Here is a 15,770-nt window from a genome sequence, read left to right on the forward strand (position 1 = left end):
AGCCCAGTGGAAAAAAAACCCCCCCAACCAAACAGAAAATCCAACCTAATTTGCAAGTTGTTCCTAAGCTCATCAAAGTGCTGTTCTGCTTGCAAAATATATAACTGGGATCAAATAAATAGAAATACAATTTAATGATAAAAAGTGTAAGGCAAAAACGGTTAAGAGTTTGGCTGTGTTTTTACATCCAGGAGCGCTGGAATGGATGACATGTCTTAATTGTGGCTGCCAAACTCGGAAGTCAGAGCTTACAAGGCGCACTTGATTGCAACGACATATCCTCAGGTTGTGGCTGGACCCAATGCTGCCATCCTCAGGCTCTCTCTTTTATCTTTGTGTGTGTCTGTGTGTGTGCCATTGCAGTGGCTTTACCCCCGGAGAAGACAGACAGCTGCTGTGTGGAGGAGAAGATGCAGGAGAGGGACAGCCAATCTCCCGCAGGGCCACAGAAACAGCTCCAGTTTGAAGTGAGTGTCAACACAAAACAGGACATTTATTACTTCCCCCTCTGGATGAAACTAGGGCAATAGCAGGACACACAAATACACACTCACACACTGTATGGTACTGATTCAATGCTGGGCTGTTTCAGGAGTTGGAGTGCGCTGTGTCTGTGGAGGAGGATAACAGGCAGGAGTGGACCTTCACCCTCTACGACTTTGACAACAGCGGCAAAGTTACGCGAGAGGTAATCACCTGCTTCAGTGGAAAAGCCTTTAATTGCCTAATGAATAAATAAAAGAAGACGTGATAATAAGACAGTGAATACATCCAAATAACTGCCAAAAACATGCACTAAATTTAAATTGAAATCCTTGAAACGTGAAATCTGTATTTGTTTATTCTCCTGCATGTTTCACACATTAAAGAGATTTGCACAGAAAAAGCCTGGCCGGCAGTTTGCTTATCCTGAATCATGTCCCACCTTAGGTTGGAATAAAAATCAATAACTTCCCTGTTCACTTCTTTTTGGTATCGCCACACCCGAAAGGGAAGCATGGATAGAAAAAGCCTGTAACCCAGTCTTACTTGTAAGAACTGAATCCAGCAAAGGTATGTGTTTCCGCTCCTGTGAGGCACCTTGTGGCTTGCGTCTGCCTGGTACAGATCTGAGAGAACATCGAGAAAGGCCCGTGTTTTTTGAGAACAACTTGAAACAGCGCAAAGAGACTGGAGCTGTCCTCTGTGTGGTTGGCTGTGCAGCTTTTTTGGCATTGCCTGTGGCTCCACGGCTCATGAGACAGCGGCTTGGAGGGGGGAAAGAAAAGCTTTCTTCTCCAGCTCTCTCTCTCTCTTTTTTGGTAATCCATTCACACAAATAAAAAGAAAAGGAAACCCAAAAATAACACGGGAAGCTTTTATTTTATTTTAATTGAAATTTTTTACATTTTGTCTGTGTCTGAAACCAGTATGTGGAACTGATCCCTGTAGAATTTATAATAGTCCTTTTTATGAGTCATAGTGGTATAGTGAGTAAAAATCATGCTTTTGCAGACTTGTGTGGTTCGGTCTTGATTCTTAGCAGTTATAGTGAAACCCTCTTACTTCCTAAAGACATCTGAGATGCAGCACATGATACGAGTCTGGACATTTTACTTCTGTACCCAGGAAAGAATCCATCATAGTTCCCGATACTTAAGCGGGAGTCATTAGTTCAGTGCAAAATATACCGATTAACGAGCCACAAGAGCTAGCACTATGTTACAATGTGTGGTCACTCAGCTTACTGCTATGTGAACATTTTTCATTTTAGAGTATTGACAACAAAAGTTATTTGTTTGTATAAACAGTTTTAGCTTTTCCCCTTTTCAGCATAGTATTTATCTGATCCTTGTTTGTATGTGTTACTATGCCTAGATGTTGCCGCTACTGTAGATGTGTATCTTCAACAAATTTAACAAATATAGAAAGTGCAGCGCTCACAGCTTAATACAACTCATATCAGGCCTGACAGGCTTCCGTGCCACTGACAAGACATTTGTTTTTATGAATTTATAACTTGTCTTTATACCCAACTTGATCGCTTCACTTGGAAAGCAGAAGTAACTGATGTCAGTTTCTCTGTTCACTGTTGTCTAAGACACTTCTGTAAATTCTTCGCTAGCATGATATTTATTATGCATGGTCTAAATGCTTAAAGCTTAAGATTCTTGGATTCAGAGTGTCGGCATAAGAATACTCTCCCATGTTCCATTTCTCTTGAAAATCTGTATTTGTACCAGTGTGACTAAGAATCTGCAAAATTGAACATTTAATTAATGAAAGATTAAAAAAACGCTCTCCAATTTAACAAATTCTCATCTTCTGTTTCCTGCAGGATATCACCAGCCTGCTGCACACCATCTACGAGGTTGTCGACGCTTCAGTCAACCATTCTCCTGGCAGCAGCAAGACATTACGTGTCAAGCTCTCTGTGGCTCCTGACTCCAGCCAGCGGTGGAGGAGCTGCACGCAGGGTGCCGCAGGTAAAGCTCGCATTAACGCAGTGGGTGGGAGCAGCGGAGAAGAGAGGGCATTTCGGGGTCCCCCTTGTGTTGCATGCTGTCAGCTCATCCAGACATGTGTTTGTTGTCATGCAGAAAGGCGGCTTCTTCAGGCCTGTCAGCGCTTTGTTCCTTGCAGTTTCGGCGTCGCTCCATCTCTCCCACTCAATGGGGTTCATTTTTAATGATGGGGGGGGTGACAGAGCCAAGAGAGAGCCCCCTCCCTCAGCGCCTTCAAATACTCTGAAAGAAACCTTAAGAGATGTGCTGAGTCCTTTTGATAACCACAGCCATTTTTCTTTTCTCCAAAGTTCTCTTTTTTCCCCCCTGCTCCCCCTCTCTTCGTCCCCCCTTCTCAGAGCTGCTGGGAAAATATAGCTGCGTTCAACTTAACTTTTCTCACTGACGACTTGGTAAACAAGTCGTCAGGGAGAAATATCTCAAAAAGTATATATTCCTGTGTGTTTGCGTCCTATTGTTTCGGCTATAAATATCTGTCAAGAGATTGAGGCAGAGCATGCTTTGAAAAGATTGCTGGTTGACTTCATGCTAATTTCAAACCGCATCAGATCTCACGTCCTTAATAAACTATTTCTGAAGTCTGCATGTTTTTTTTTTTATTCCACGCCTTATAAAAGACTGGGAGTTGAAAATAGAATAAATGAAGCACTGTTGTTTTTCCTTTTCTATAGATCTTCAAAGTAAAACCCCAAAACAAAGGTTGCTTTCTTCTGAGGCTTGTGTGACTGTTGTCGTTCGTGCTTGGGTGCGTGTGTGTGTGGCAGCTCTGTGTTGCTCTCTTTGATAATAGCCTCCTGTCTTTCACACATACTCAGACTTACCCCACCCAAGAGAGAAAAATGACAAGTGCATTGAAGACCCCAAGAGTGCAGAGAAGAAGTCTCGAGCACTCCTAAGGTAAACCCATCTCTCTTGTACGTGTCTCAGTGTCTGCTGGTTGTAGTGTATACAGTTGTATATGAATAAGCAGCATGTTAAGGCTTGTGCCACTGATTTTTCAATCTAAAAGTAGAAACATTCCTACAAAACACGTCTAGGGGCAAAGTTTGTTTTAGGAGGACTTCTTACATGGCTTCTGTAATATTCCTTTACTCTCTAATTAGCTGTGCCCAGTGCATTGCAATGAGGAAGAATAAACAGCAGAGACACTTCACTCTCTGTGCTGTTCAAGTACTCCCAGTTGACATTCAAACCAGTGATTTTCCTATCACAATCTCACTTCTCTAACAATTACCGTGCCACAGGCTGATCATAAGGAACACTTGTTTTACTTTCTCCAAACATTACCATAGTGAACCTCAGTGGCCCAAACTGCTACCTAATGAGCGGTGCCGCTTGTGTCCACAGGCGCCACCACAGTGACCACCACACCCAGCCTGGCTGCCAGCGCCACTGTGTGGATGAGAACCTGGAACGCAGGAACCACTACTTGGACCTGGCAGGCATCGAAAACTACACGTCCCGCTTCGGAGCCGGTGAGTGGACAGGGGCCAGTGGAAGGGGAGGGGAGGGAGAAATGCAGACGGTGGCCCTTTGAAGCTGCATCCAGGGGCCCTCATTACTGCGGCACCTGCTTGGAGCCATTAGATGGAACTAGCAGCCCACTGCGCTCCTCGCCAGTACAAACATGTGGGCTCAGGCAAGCACAATACATCAAGTGTTCAAGGCTAGAGCCCATCAACAGAGTGGGCTGTTGTTAAGTGAAGTATTAGGTGTAATGAGCAACAGCCTTGATCTGATGGTTAGTGATGACGTGATTATTTTAATGTTAGCTCTGTCAGGAAAGTGCTAACAGAGATCTGCTCTCTGTCAAGTTGTTTCAGGGTTATCTGCACGGAGAAAGAACCTGACACGTGGCTGCCAGAATCCTACCGTCAAACCTTAAGACAAAATTTATTAGAAAGCTGGTCACACAGCATTTTTTACACTGTGGTTCACTTTACTTTTATCAAATTCTTCTTTTGCCATTTGCTATTGTTAAGATAGCAGAGTTGGAATAGATGGGAAATTTGGGTAAAGAGAGCAGGGGAATGAGATGCCACAGACTGGGAGGTTATACCATTCTTTGCCACACAATATGCTTTCTGTCATGGTCCTGGGCCATGTTGGCCCAGTGTTCTTAGTTTTCTTGTATGTTTGTATTTTGTTCCCTGTTTAGGCTCTGTTTCCTGAGTTGCCCTGTTGTGTTGTTCCCTGAGTGCTTTCCCTTTGTGACTCTCACCCCCTGTGTGCCCCTCTGTGTATTCATGAGCCCTCGTCCCCTTTCGTGTTTATTCCGTGTCTCCCCTGCCCGTTATGTTGGTGTTCTCCCCGTGCTCTCTCTCCTCCTGTCTGAACCTCTGTACTTCCTGTTTCACCTCTACCGTCAGTGTTGTGTTCACTCCTGCCATGTCCCGTGATTATTATCAGTGTCACCTGTGTTCCCCGTGTGCTCCCACTTCCCTCGTTAACCCTCTGTGTATTTATGTCTGCGTCTCCCTCAGTTCTGTGTCGCGTTCTCCCTCATGTTGTGTGTTCCTCCCTGTGGTTCTTGGCGAGCTTTGTATTTAGTTTTCCCAGTTTAGTTTCGTATTTCCTATGTTCTGCCTCTCCAGCATTAAAGCTGTAATTTTTGAGTTCATCCCCATGTCTGTGAGTTTTGCATTTTGGGTCCTCCTCCTGCCTACCACACAGCGATCCATGACACTTTCTAACCACTCGGTCATTGAGTTGCTCCATTTTCTCTGATTTTATTACTGAATTTAAAGGGCCCACTTCACTTTGAATGTCAGTTCTGTGACCCCATCATAGTTTGTAGTTGTTTGCAGTTGTTTAAAATAAACATTTTTGTCTCTCCTTCACAGCCCCTGCTGCAGAGATGACTAAAGCAGAGCCTCAGGCCAGGTCATCTAACCAGACTCGTTCTCGCTCCCATGAACCAGAAAATGGTCACTCCCATCCCCATCACCGCCGCTTACAGACTGTTGTGGACACCGTTGCTCCAGACAACCTCCACTCTGCCCGGCTGCGAGGCCAAGACTCAGGGAAACATGCCCTCCGTTCTCCAAAGACACACAGCCGTACACCTCCTGCGCAGATCAATGGCAGAGTGATGAGGAGCCGAGGTATTCCCCCTCCTCCAGCTCTACCCAGTCAGACTCCTCCTCATCAGTCTACAGCTCCGTACCGCAAACACAAGCAACGATCCAAAGAGAGCCAGGGCTACAGAGCCTTAGGCCCTCTACCAGCACCTGGGCCAGTGGTGGAGAAGGAGCAGGTGAGAGACCTACCTAGCGTGCTGCTCTATGAGGGGGGTCTGGCGCAAGTTGTGCAGCGGCATGAGCATCACCATCACCACGAACACCATCACCACTACCACCATTTTTACCAGTCCTGAATTTCCATCCTGCCTGGAACAGCTCAGCACTCCTGTAAGGCCACAAAACCCATCCCGGTCAGCAGACACAGAGTGCAGGCTGCTCCCTCCTAAAACTCTGGGCAGTTACCCATGTAGTGGCATGCTGATAGACATTGAGGTGGAGAGGAGGATCATGGGACGGGTGCACATACTGACATGTTGTTAATCAGTATTATTAAAGAGGTTGCCAAACATAGAGAAGGTTGGGTATGCAGCAGGAGGCCACAGTACAGTAATATAAGACTAAGGAGCTTGAAGGTGGGGGGTTGAGAGGAAGCAAAGAGGAGCTGCTCACTTGTTCCTCTCGCCCTGGTTCTCTGATCCTCTACTGGATGAACTGTACAACTCCAAACCAGCACCACAATCCTTCCAGACCACTAAGCCAAAAGGTTTTCAAGGAAAAGAGGGACAAGAGGAAGAGTGACATTAAGATGAAAACATATGAAGGAATTTAAGTGATTGCAGAGCAGGGTGCAGTGTGTGTGTGAGAGAGCGAAATTTTGTGTGAATGCATGGGTAAACAAGGGTCTGCGTGTGCGTGTCTGAGTGTCACAACACCGCTGTCTGCTGAAAACCACTTGAAGTGCACTCGTTTGTGTGTGAGTATTTAATGTAGGCTGTAGAGATGATTATGAAGATTCTGATTTAAGCATACAACGCCCCGTCAGCAAAAATGGGAAGGAAAATGTTGAAATGTTCTAAAGTGAAAAAGAAGAGCGATCCTAAATCCGCTGCTACCTCTAATTTTATCCTAATTGTTGTTGTAAAGGTGACTTTGACTAAGTATTCAGAGGTTATTTTCAATGTACTTAAACATTTTTGTCACAATCTGCAGTACTGAAATGTTGAATAGCTCCTTACATTTATTAACTAACATTTGCTGTACATAAAGTAAATATTGTTGTCAATTTTATAAGCTTTATTGATAATGTGATATCTTTGTATTCACTATCTGAAGCTCTGTGTTTTCCTTCACAACTGCATTTTTATTAAGACCACTAGCAGCCTCATTTTTTCTATCAAACTCTGTTAGTGATCCAGTGTCACACACTCCTTCACACTGACTTTCAACTCTCACCCAAATGTAACGTGTAATTATGGCAAGTGACTAAAATCCCAACCCTCAACAGTGCTGTTCAGAAGCTCCAACTCATGACACAAGCAAAACTCAGTTGCCAGTGTTTTTAAAATGTTATGTTATTTTATGTTATGTCCTGTGATTTTTTTTCAGACAGCAGTTAGCTTTTAGAATATATCTGGTGTAAAGATCTTGATGCGCTCCAAGAAGCTCTTTCTTTATTTAAATATTTAAAATGTTAGAGATAAATCACATAGCTTTAGTGGCATGTTTGCATAAATTGAAACCTTGTTACCAGCACAAGGTGGGTGTGTTCATTCATCACAGTGCAGTGTGGCCTTTAACAAGACTTATTTACAGTTTATTATTTATGCAGCAAAAATGCTTTGCTGAGCATGCATGCAATATTTCCGAAGTGTTGTGTTTCGGCTATTAGCAGAGACACATATTCACACTCCCAGAATTTGTCCACAGTTTTGCGCACTCTGGTTTTCTGTTTCCAAGTCTAGTTCTTTCCCCAATTGGTAGCAGCTTTGTCATCCTTGCCCAGGGTCACACGGCTTCTCCCTCCGTTTCCATGGCATCTTCCTGTCCCTCAGCTGTCAGCAGGTCTTTCACCGTGCCGCCATGTGGCCTCAGCGCTCAGCCAACAAGGCTCTGTTTGTGGTGCTCTTTCAGCTGTCTCATTCCTCTGGTGCTGGATGACATGGGGCCCTGCAGTCTCCACTGCAGCCATAATTTACCGCTCACTGCTGCTGTCCTGCCAGCACCGGGACTGTCTATTCATATTGTCCCCTGATGCTCGAGGGGACTAGCATCACCATACCTGTGCCATCTCAGCTCTGACAGAAGCAGTAACCTACTAGCTGCTGGTATGAGAGTGCTGATTTCCTTAATTCTAGGCAAGCACTTTTCAGTGTCACACTGAAAAGAACTTGCCCCTGTGCAGCTGTAGTTTTCTGTGTTTAAGTGCCTTGTGCAATGGAAATCTACATTCAGAGGAAGGGCGTTTTCACCATATGGCTTTTGCAAATCAGGCCCCAGGGCTCATAATTGTCCACAATGCATCCACTTGAAGTACATTGAAAGGATTGTTTTTGATTGTCTTAGTTTGTCGTAAGGGTGTGTGTGTGTGATTGTAATACACAGGAATGCAGCGTATGCCAGTCTTGCCCTTAGCCCTGTGGTGTTGTCTCACAGCTGTAGCCTGTTTTCAGCAGAAGCACCGGTCAGACGGGCCATCTCGTGGGACCTGGTGGCAATGACGGCCTCATTTTCAGGCTGGGGTCACAGCTGTGCTCCATGCCTTAGCTTTCTCACCTCTTACTGTTTTTCCTAGATAAAAAGTCATTTCTACTGGAGCCCTCTCAGCGCTGTAGGTTTGTAGATACTAGTTTCCAAATACGAGTGTGAAAATGGTTCTCCTGTGGTAATGGACAGTGAGCAGACGACTGTAGGGTGGTCTCATTTGTCATGGTGGACGAGAGCTTCTGAAGAAATTTGAGTGACTCAGACCAAAAGCCAGGTTGGAATTTTTAAAATTTCTTTTAACCCTGAAAGTGTTTGACTGAACACACAGAGCTCTCTCTTCATTTGAATTTTTTTAATGCCCTGCTTCACATTCATAGACTAACCTTCACTAAAAACCTCAAATGTTCTTGATAGCGTGTGCCTCAACAGCATTTGTTAAGGGTTGGGAAAGCAGTTGCGTTTCTGGTTTGTCGAGCAGACTTTCTTTGAGGGAGCGTACCTCAACCTCTAAGAAAACTTGTGTTCTTACAACCTCCCTCTCTAACCAGCACTGTTGCTATCCCTATTGTTTCTTTTATCACACCAAGGTAACGGAGTTATATTTTGTGAGGAAGAAAACTCAGATTTTTTGTTGTTGTTTCGTTTCTTAGCAGCCAAGTCCTCAGCTGTCCCTCAAAATCTAACAAAATGTATTTTTTATTACTCTTTTTGGCAGATTGTTATGTGGGCATGAGTGTAACATGAATTTCAATGTATGAATGCCGCTTTTCAAACATAACATTTTAATCTGTGTCACACAAACTGCTTTTGATGCACCTACTTTGGTCCTGTTGAACTGTCAGTATTCTGAGTCACAGTAGTATCTAATGCACCAGTAATTTGCTTTATAAGATTTATGTATCATCACTGTTTTTAACCTGATGTATATATTGGACTGCAGAAAGGTTAAACCAGCATCATATATAAAGATAGGGTTTTTTATAGTTAAATAACTGTCAAGGTTTTTCATTTTCCTGCTGTCCCATAGTATCCACAGTGACCGTCCCACTTATCTGGAAGGAAATCTGTCTGTTCACCCACAGAGATATACACTTTCACTTGCTGTTTGCTGTAAACCTGTTTAGCTCTAGCTGTCTTTTCGCATCTTCCATGGTCATCTAATGTTTTTTTTCTATTTCCATGACATTTAGTTTATATTAGATTGTATTTGATTAATTGCTTTATTTATTTGATAGCAGATCTGTGCCAAGGGAAAATACCCTTTTATTAAAGTATGAACCTGTTCCTATTAAACTGCATGACTTCTGGAGTTACTTAAGAATATTTTCTGTTTAATGTTTTAAAAATTATGCACAGGACATACAATATCAGAGATCAATATGGAAAGCTGTGTCAATTTCCTCTTTTTTGACTACATGTCAGATTCTTTTGAAACTATAGCAATGTCTTCATTAAGTAGTCATTAAGCACTCATAAAAACTTTACACTTTGTCTTATGTACACTTTGTGCATTGAAATATAAGAAACCAGTTGGGATGTATAGATATGTTATCATGGGTTTTTTTGTTCTTTTTTCAGTGTATATAGATTGCTACTACTCTTCCTCCTCCATAGTGATGCACAATTTCTGTAGACTGTAAGAACTGTAGACTGTATCAATATCCCTATAGATACAATCTACATGACTGTACCTCCTAGGGGAAATTACTGGACCTCAAGGTAACTGCATGTCAAAATATCTATTGTCAGAATACTAAACCCTGAGTATATCCATCAAAGTGTGTCTGAAGTAGTGTGGATGCTAGATTTAAAAAAAGAGCTTGTATGAGAGTGTGTGCGTGTAATTGGGTGAATGAGGGTTGGACTAATAGTGTGTTGAATGGTCAATCAGAATGAAAAAGCACAATATAATCACCAGCCCTTCATCCATGTTCAGAAAAGGTAAAATGTATATATTACCAAGGCGCCATAATGAGCATGTACAAAAACAAAATAGTCGAATGATTTAATGTTACTCTAATTTTAGGTTCTACAGTTTCCTTGCTTATAGTGAGAACCCACACAAACACAGGGATAACCTGAAACTCCACGCAAAAAGGCCACAGCCAGAGCTGAGCTCAGGGTCTTCTGTGGTGTGGTGGTTAGCACAACCACACCACCATACAGCCCTGTTGAATTCAGAATTGAATTTTAAATCCCTCTGCTCACATTCAAAGTCTCGAATAATCAGGCCCCATCACATCTTAAAGTGCTCAGTTCCATATTGTCTCAATAGACTGCTTCTAATTAATTAAATATCTCGTGTAATTTGCTCTTCTTTTTGGTGGATTGACTTTTTTTTATTTTCCAAGAATTAAACTGGACTGATGAAAAAGGGTGTGGGTGAAATGTATACAGTAAATCCTCCACTCCACTGTATCTTAACTGGTGGTGTCACAGAGGGCTCCCAAATCAGGCTGACCACAGACAGCTGCTCACCATGCCACACTCTCGACATGTACATGCACTTTCATCTGAAGCTTAGCAGCTTATCTCTGGTCGTGGCAACTGCAGAGAGTCTGCCTCTTGGCAATGTGATATGGCTTCCTCTCACGAACATGGCTATTTGTGTGAGCGAGCCAGTGTAACCCGCAGAACTTGTATGTATCATCATTACAAATGGTTTCTATCCTAAAACAGCTTACCAGGTTACTGTTACTACTGCTTTAAAGATTGGCTATTAAAAGCATCAGACATCCAATAAGAGGTAAGTAGTAAGTGGTTACAGTTGTTACAGCGTGATCACTTAAATGGAAAGCATGAGCTATGTCTAGCTTTAACTACATAAAACATACCACAGAAATACTTTTTGTTTTTCGATGGAAACACATATATTTAGTATTATGAAGCTAATTTTCGGCTAATGTTTAACATGTTTCCTGCATAAGGTTAAGGAGGAAAAACATACATAGGAAGATATACATAACAGTATTTGTTTGAACTCACATGTTTGTAGCCATCAACAGATCACACGAAAAGTTTTAACCTTCCAAGTGTTAAGATTTTGAGAAATCTCCACATGGTCATCCATTTATATCAGATGCACTTTTAGTCACCACCTGGGATAAGACAGGCTTACTTGTACTTATCCTAGTGATTTTTAAATTTCAAAGATGGAAAGGAAAGTATAGTCCTGGCCTGAGGTGTATCATTAGGTGCATACAAACTAAAGAAACGCTCTCGAACTCAAAGCGGTCATCCTCTGAAAGCAATTCTGAAGTATAATAAAGAGCATAATAGTTCCTGCAGAGCTGTAGTTTGTTAGCCACAAGCTTTTAATCACATTGTATACAGATAAAAAATTCTGAAGTGATTTAAAGATTACGCAAGTGAGCATCACGGAGAGCATCGCTCATCATAAACAGAAATCTTTTGTAAGATCCTGGCAAAGCTAATAAATGCCATAATTGCCCTGTGTAAAGCTGCATTGTCCATAACTAATGAAAACCAAGAGAGCAGAGCAATCAGTAAAAGAAACACCAGCTGACCATTTTTGACTGGAGCTTTCAGGCCCTTTATTAAAATTCGCAAACCACCAACTGCAATTTATTCTAGACATGTGAATTTCAGACCGGGTTCATAGATGGATGTTTTGTTACATGAACCCTGAAATTCTTTTCTCAAAAGAAGAAGAAGAAGTGTTCAAAAACTTACAGTCCATACATCTACATTGCGAGTCTCAGATGCCATATAGCTGAAAGTGTCATTTCTTACTGTATCCTACTGCATCATCTTTTCTCTGTAGCCTGGCATGAGGCTGCTTCTTCTTTTTTTCTGACATTTTCTTCTTCTTCTTTTTTTTTTTTTACTGACTTTGATCTCCACTCCTTTCAACTCTTCACATATGTTGGTAATAGCCTTGGTGTTCATGGAGACTTTCTCCTCCAGTGCAGAGTAACGGTTGGATAATGCATTCACGCCTTTTGAAATGACGGCACTGGAGACAGTGCCTTCTTCCCATCTGTAAGCCTGTCTCTGCTGCTCAATCTCTTTGGTTCAGGACACTTCATAAGTGTGGCAGGTAAAAGTGTTAAGGATGTAGAACATGCTTTGCAAGTTCCAAATTTGGAGGTCTTAAGAAAGGTGATCTACTACTGACTGTTCATTTCAACTTTGTTAACCTCTACAGATCTGAACATCCACGATTTTTTTGTCATTTCATAAAGAACTTTAACTGAAATGATCTCTGTGTATAAGCCTTATAAGCCTATAACTTGAAGTTGTACCATTTCTCAGCTCTTGGAGTTATAGTCAACAAGCAGATCTAGATATGGTTTTCCACATGCAATGACTTCCCCTTTTTATTACGCTCTCATTGTTCTTCTTCTACTGATTTATCATCCAGCCAAGCAAAATAAATATGTGGTCTTACATTTGCCACCTTTGTTCTTTTGCAGTTCTTTTTCTTTTTCTTTCTTTCTTTCCTTATAAGCTCGTTAGTACAGACGGACATTGTTTTTTTTTTTTTTTTTTCATTTTACAATGCTGCCCACTGTGCTTTTTATGAAACTCTCGCCTCTTCTGTTGAGCCCAATAATTGCCCTGCAGTTAAAAAAAGGCTTTGGATTCACTCACATGGGCTGGGGACTACTATCATGTGACTTCCAAAAAAGCCAAACTTGAAACAGATATCATTATATCATTATTCTTAGCTTAGCTGATATGGGCTTTGTGTCATATGACAATTGGAAATATAAGATTTTTTCCATTGTGAGACGCAATCCAGATGTCTAGTTTTCCAACAGTTTTTTTTTTAAACAACTAGCAACTTGTTATTGTCTGCAAGCAGACATAGCAAGAATTATTCAAGGTGTCAGGAGATATCAGTATTGATTTCCATTACTACTAATTGGCAAGTTGTAATAGACTTTAATTGTCCTTTTTGAGGATGATGATGAGTTACTGCTGAGCTTATGTGGTTCTTTAAAAACTGTTGGGCAAATTAAGATAAATTACAATAAATAGGAAGGTCTACCAACCAGATTCATTACATTTTCATCCACCTGAAAAGTGTTTTTGTGTGCTGTTAAACCATAATGTTATAATTCAGTTGTTATTACTATTATTGTTTATAGCAATAGTAGTAGCATTTTATTAATTGCTAGAGTTGCAATCAGGTCTTCTCTATCCTTGAATGCTATATGCTGTGCAAACTCGAGTGCCGATATGAGTTTAAAGTCTAGTTAATAAAAATAGTCAATATAAATACGTGCAAATGATCTAGAGGTACTGATGGATGGAAGGTCAACTTCTGGCTTACACCATAGATAGAAAGTCTGAGCATGTGGCACAGAGTCAGTTATACATAAACTCTACTTCTTTTTTCTTTTTTTTTTTGGCCTGTCCCGTTTGGTTCTTTTGCCATCAGAATTATCGTCTAAAGGCCAAGAAAGATGCCCAATGGATTTACTTTACCAAATGGACCATCCCTTGCCGTATTGGTCCATTTGATTGACCTTTGTTTTTATTATTTATTTTATTTTATTTTCACTTGCTACACACGGGACAGACATGACTGGGGGAAAGAAAAGGGAGAAAGAAAGAGAGGTAGGGAAAGAAAAACAGCGGGGAAGAGGAACGGTGATAAAGGGCAAAAAACAAAAACAAACAAAAACAAACAAACAAACAAAAAATACATATATCAATCACCTGGATCACCTGTTGAGAAAGAAAAAAGAGAATACAAGCAAAAAAAGAGAGCAATATAATGAACAACATCATCGCGATAATCTATGTGAATATAACAGTAAATACTAAATGTTGAATATTATTGTGCAGCACGTAAGATCGACAGCGCAGTGTGCTTTGAGGTAGGAGCCAAAAAGGGTGTAGTTTGTGTCTGTGAGCACTCGTGTGTATACCTGTGAGCATGAGCGTGCTTGTATTCAAAAGGTTCCTTCATGTAATGATCTGCTAGAGGGTGTGGGGAGCCACAGCCCCGTCCTCCAGGGCATGAAGCAGGTATGGAGGAGATCCAGGCTCCAGACATCCAGAGGCCCTCAGAGCACAGGCTCACTCCTGGTTGCTGCTTGTCGAGGCCTGGAGCCTGGGGCTCGTTCAGGTCCCTTCGGGGGGTGGGGTGCCCTCGGCCTCTGGGCCTGGGGCTCGGTCACTCTGGCACAGCTGGCTGCCGGCGGAGCTCACCGGCTTCTGCTCCGCGGCTGCTGAGTGACCCCTCATCTGGGGCTCTCCTCAGCTCTTTCCGGGAGAGTGGCACGGTTGTCCCTCTGTTGGTCTTCCTTGGTCTCCGGTGCGTACCTGAACGCTCATCCCCGGACACCAAGAACCACCAACGCACCAATGTCTGAGGGTGTCTGCCACTGACAGGGGGAGTGGTGGGAGCAGATAGGCCTCCATACCTAACCTCTGCTAACAGCAATTACAGTGAACAATTACCAAGAAAAGCAGCTTACAGAAGAAAATAAAGAGCTGCACTCTCTCAGCACTGCACATCATAAAGGTATTTAAGTGTGCTGTTGGCTAAGAGGATATTATTGAAAGTGACAGTTGCTTAGTGTAATTAAAGGTGAGGAGCTCAGCACAGCAGAGTTTACTTCCTAATAGTGACACAGTGATTTTTCTAAACCTTGATTATTTTTTTATGTTTAGTTTAAAGCCATTACTGAGATAATAACCATGTGTGTGGTTATTCCATATTTAAGGCTATGAAGAGTCTGGTGACTGTCATGGAAAAAATCCACATTAGCTGGGACTATAATAGGATAAACAGCTGCTGTGAATGTGTACTGTGTTATATTTGAGTTGTTAGGAGACATGGGTTAGAAGGAATGGTCTTTTAGAAATACCCCATCTCTGTGATACCACTGGCAAGACGCAATGATATTGACTTAAATATGGGGAAATGAGAGGCTGCCATAAGATGTCCTCTGTGCTTTGTTTCCAGCAGATAGGCAAAAAGCTTTGAAGTGTGGATTGGCACAGCAGGGTGCTAGCTTCTGTAAAGGGAAGATGCTAAACGCTAAAGGATGAGAAGGACATGAGGTAGTCTATTACCAATAAAGAGAGGGGGAAAGGCAAATCCAATGATAATGTACATCTGTTCCAGTGAATTTATGAGCTTTGAACATTTTTTCATGTGGGATAAGTGGTTCTTTTTTCTTACAGAATCTCAGAACTTCAAAGCAGATTTGCTTTGGATAATGCAAATGATCGGAATATGCCGGTCCCAGCCTCCTCAAGAGCATGAAAAGAAAAGGGGAAAATAGAGAATTAAAGCTAATTGCCATGGCAGTCTTTTATGTGTCTAAAGAAGGGCAAAAATAAAACACTTCAATTATTGTCAAGTTCATTCAATTAGGAAAGACGCTGACAAAGTGTTAAAGTTCAGTGTGACTGACCCAGAACTCATTTTCATTAAATGCCACTTTTCATTTTGGACAATTCCTTTGTTATAGCTGATGAAATCATAATTAGAAGGATTTAATTCATCCTGTAATTACTAAGATGGCAATGACTTTGTTTAGCTCTGGTGCTGTGGTGG

At 41.9% G+C, this 15,770-nt stretch overlaps 1 protein-coding gene across 1 annotated transcript in view; it reads left to right on the top strand.

Moving 5' to 3' along the window:
• nkd1 (NKD inhibitor of WNT signaling pathway 1) overlaps nt 1-9,637 on the top strand; it is a 33,245-nt gene extending 23,608 nt beyond the window's left edge. The window contains exons 5-10 of the mRNA XM_085425835.1: nt 364-467; nt 593-688; nt 2,318-2,465; nt 3,320-3,401; nt 3,852-3,979; nt 5,348-9,637. Of these exons, the coding sequence (XP_085281961.1) occupies nt 364-467; nt 593-688; nt 2,318-2,465; nt 3,320-3,401; nt 3,852-3,979; nt 5,348-5,880 (1,091 nt within the window). The 3' untranslated portion in view covers nt 5,881-9,637. The remainder of the gene's footprint in view (nt 1-363; nt 468-592; nt 689-2,317; nt 2,466-3,319; nt 3,402-3,851; nt 3,980-5,347) is intronic.
• The last annotated feature ends 6,133 nt before the right edge of the window (nt 9,638-15,770 follow it).

Source organism: Rhamphochromis longiceps, linkage group LG1 (assembly GCF_057381845.1).
Source record: "Rhamphochromis longiceps isolate RC_006_pf linkage group LG1, R_longiceps_female_GT1.1, whole genome shotgun sequence".
Classification (NCBI taxonomy): domain Eukaryota; kingdom Metazoa; phylum Chordata; class Actinopteri; order Cichliformes; family Cichlidae; genus Rhamphochromis; species Rhamphochromis longiceps.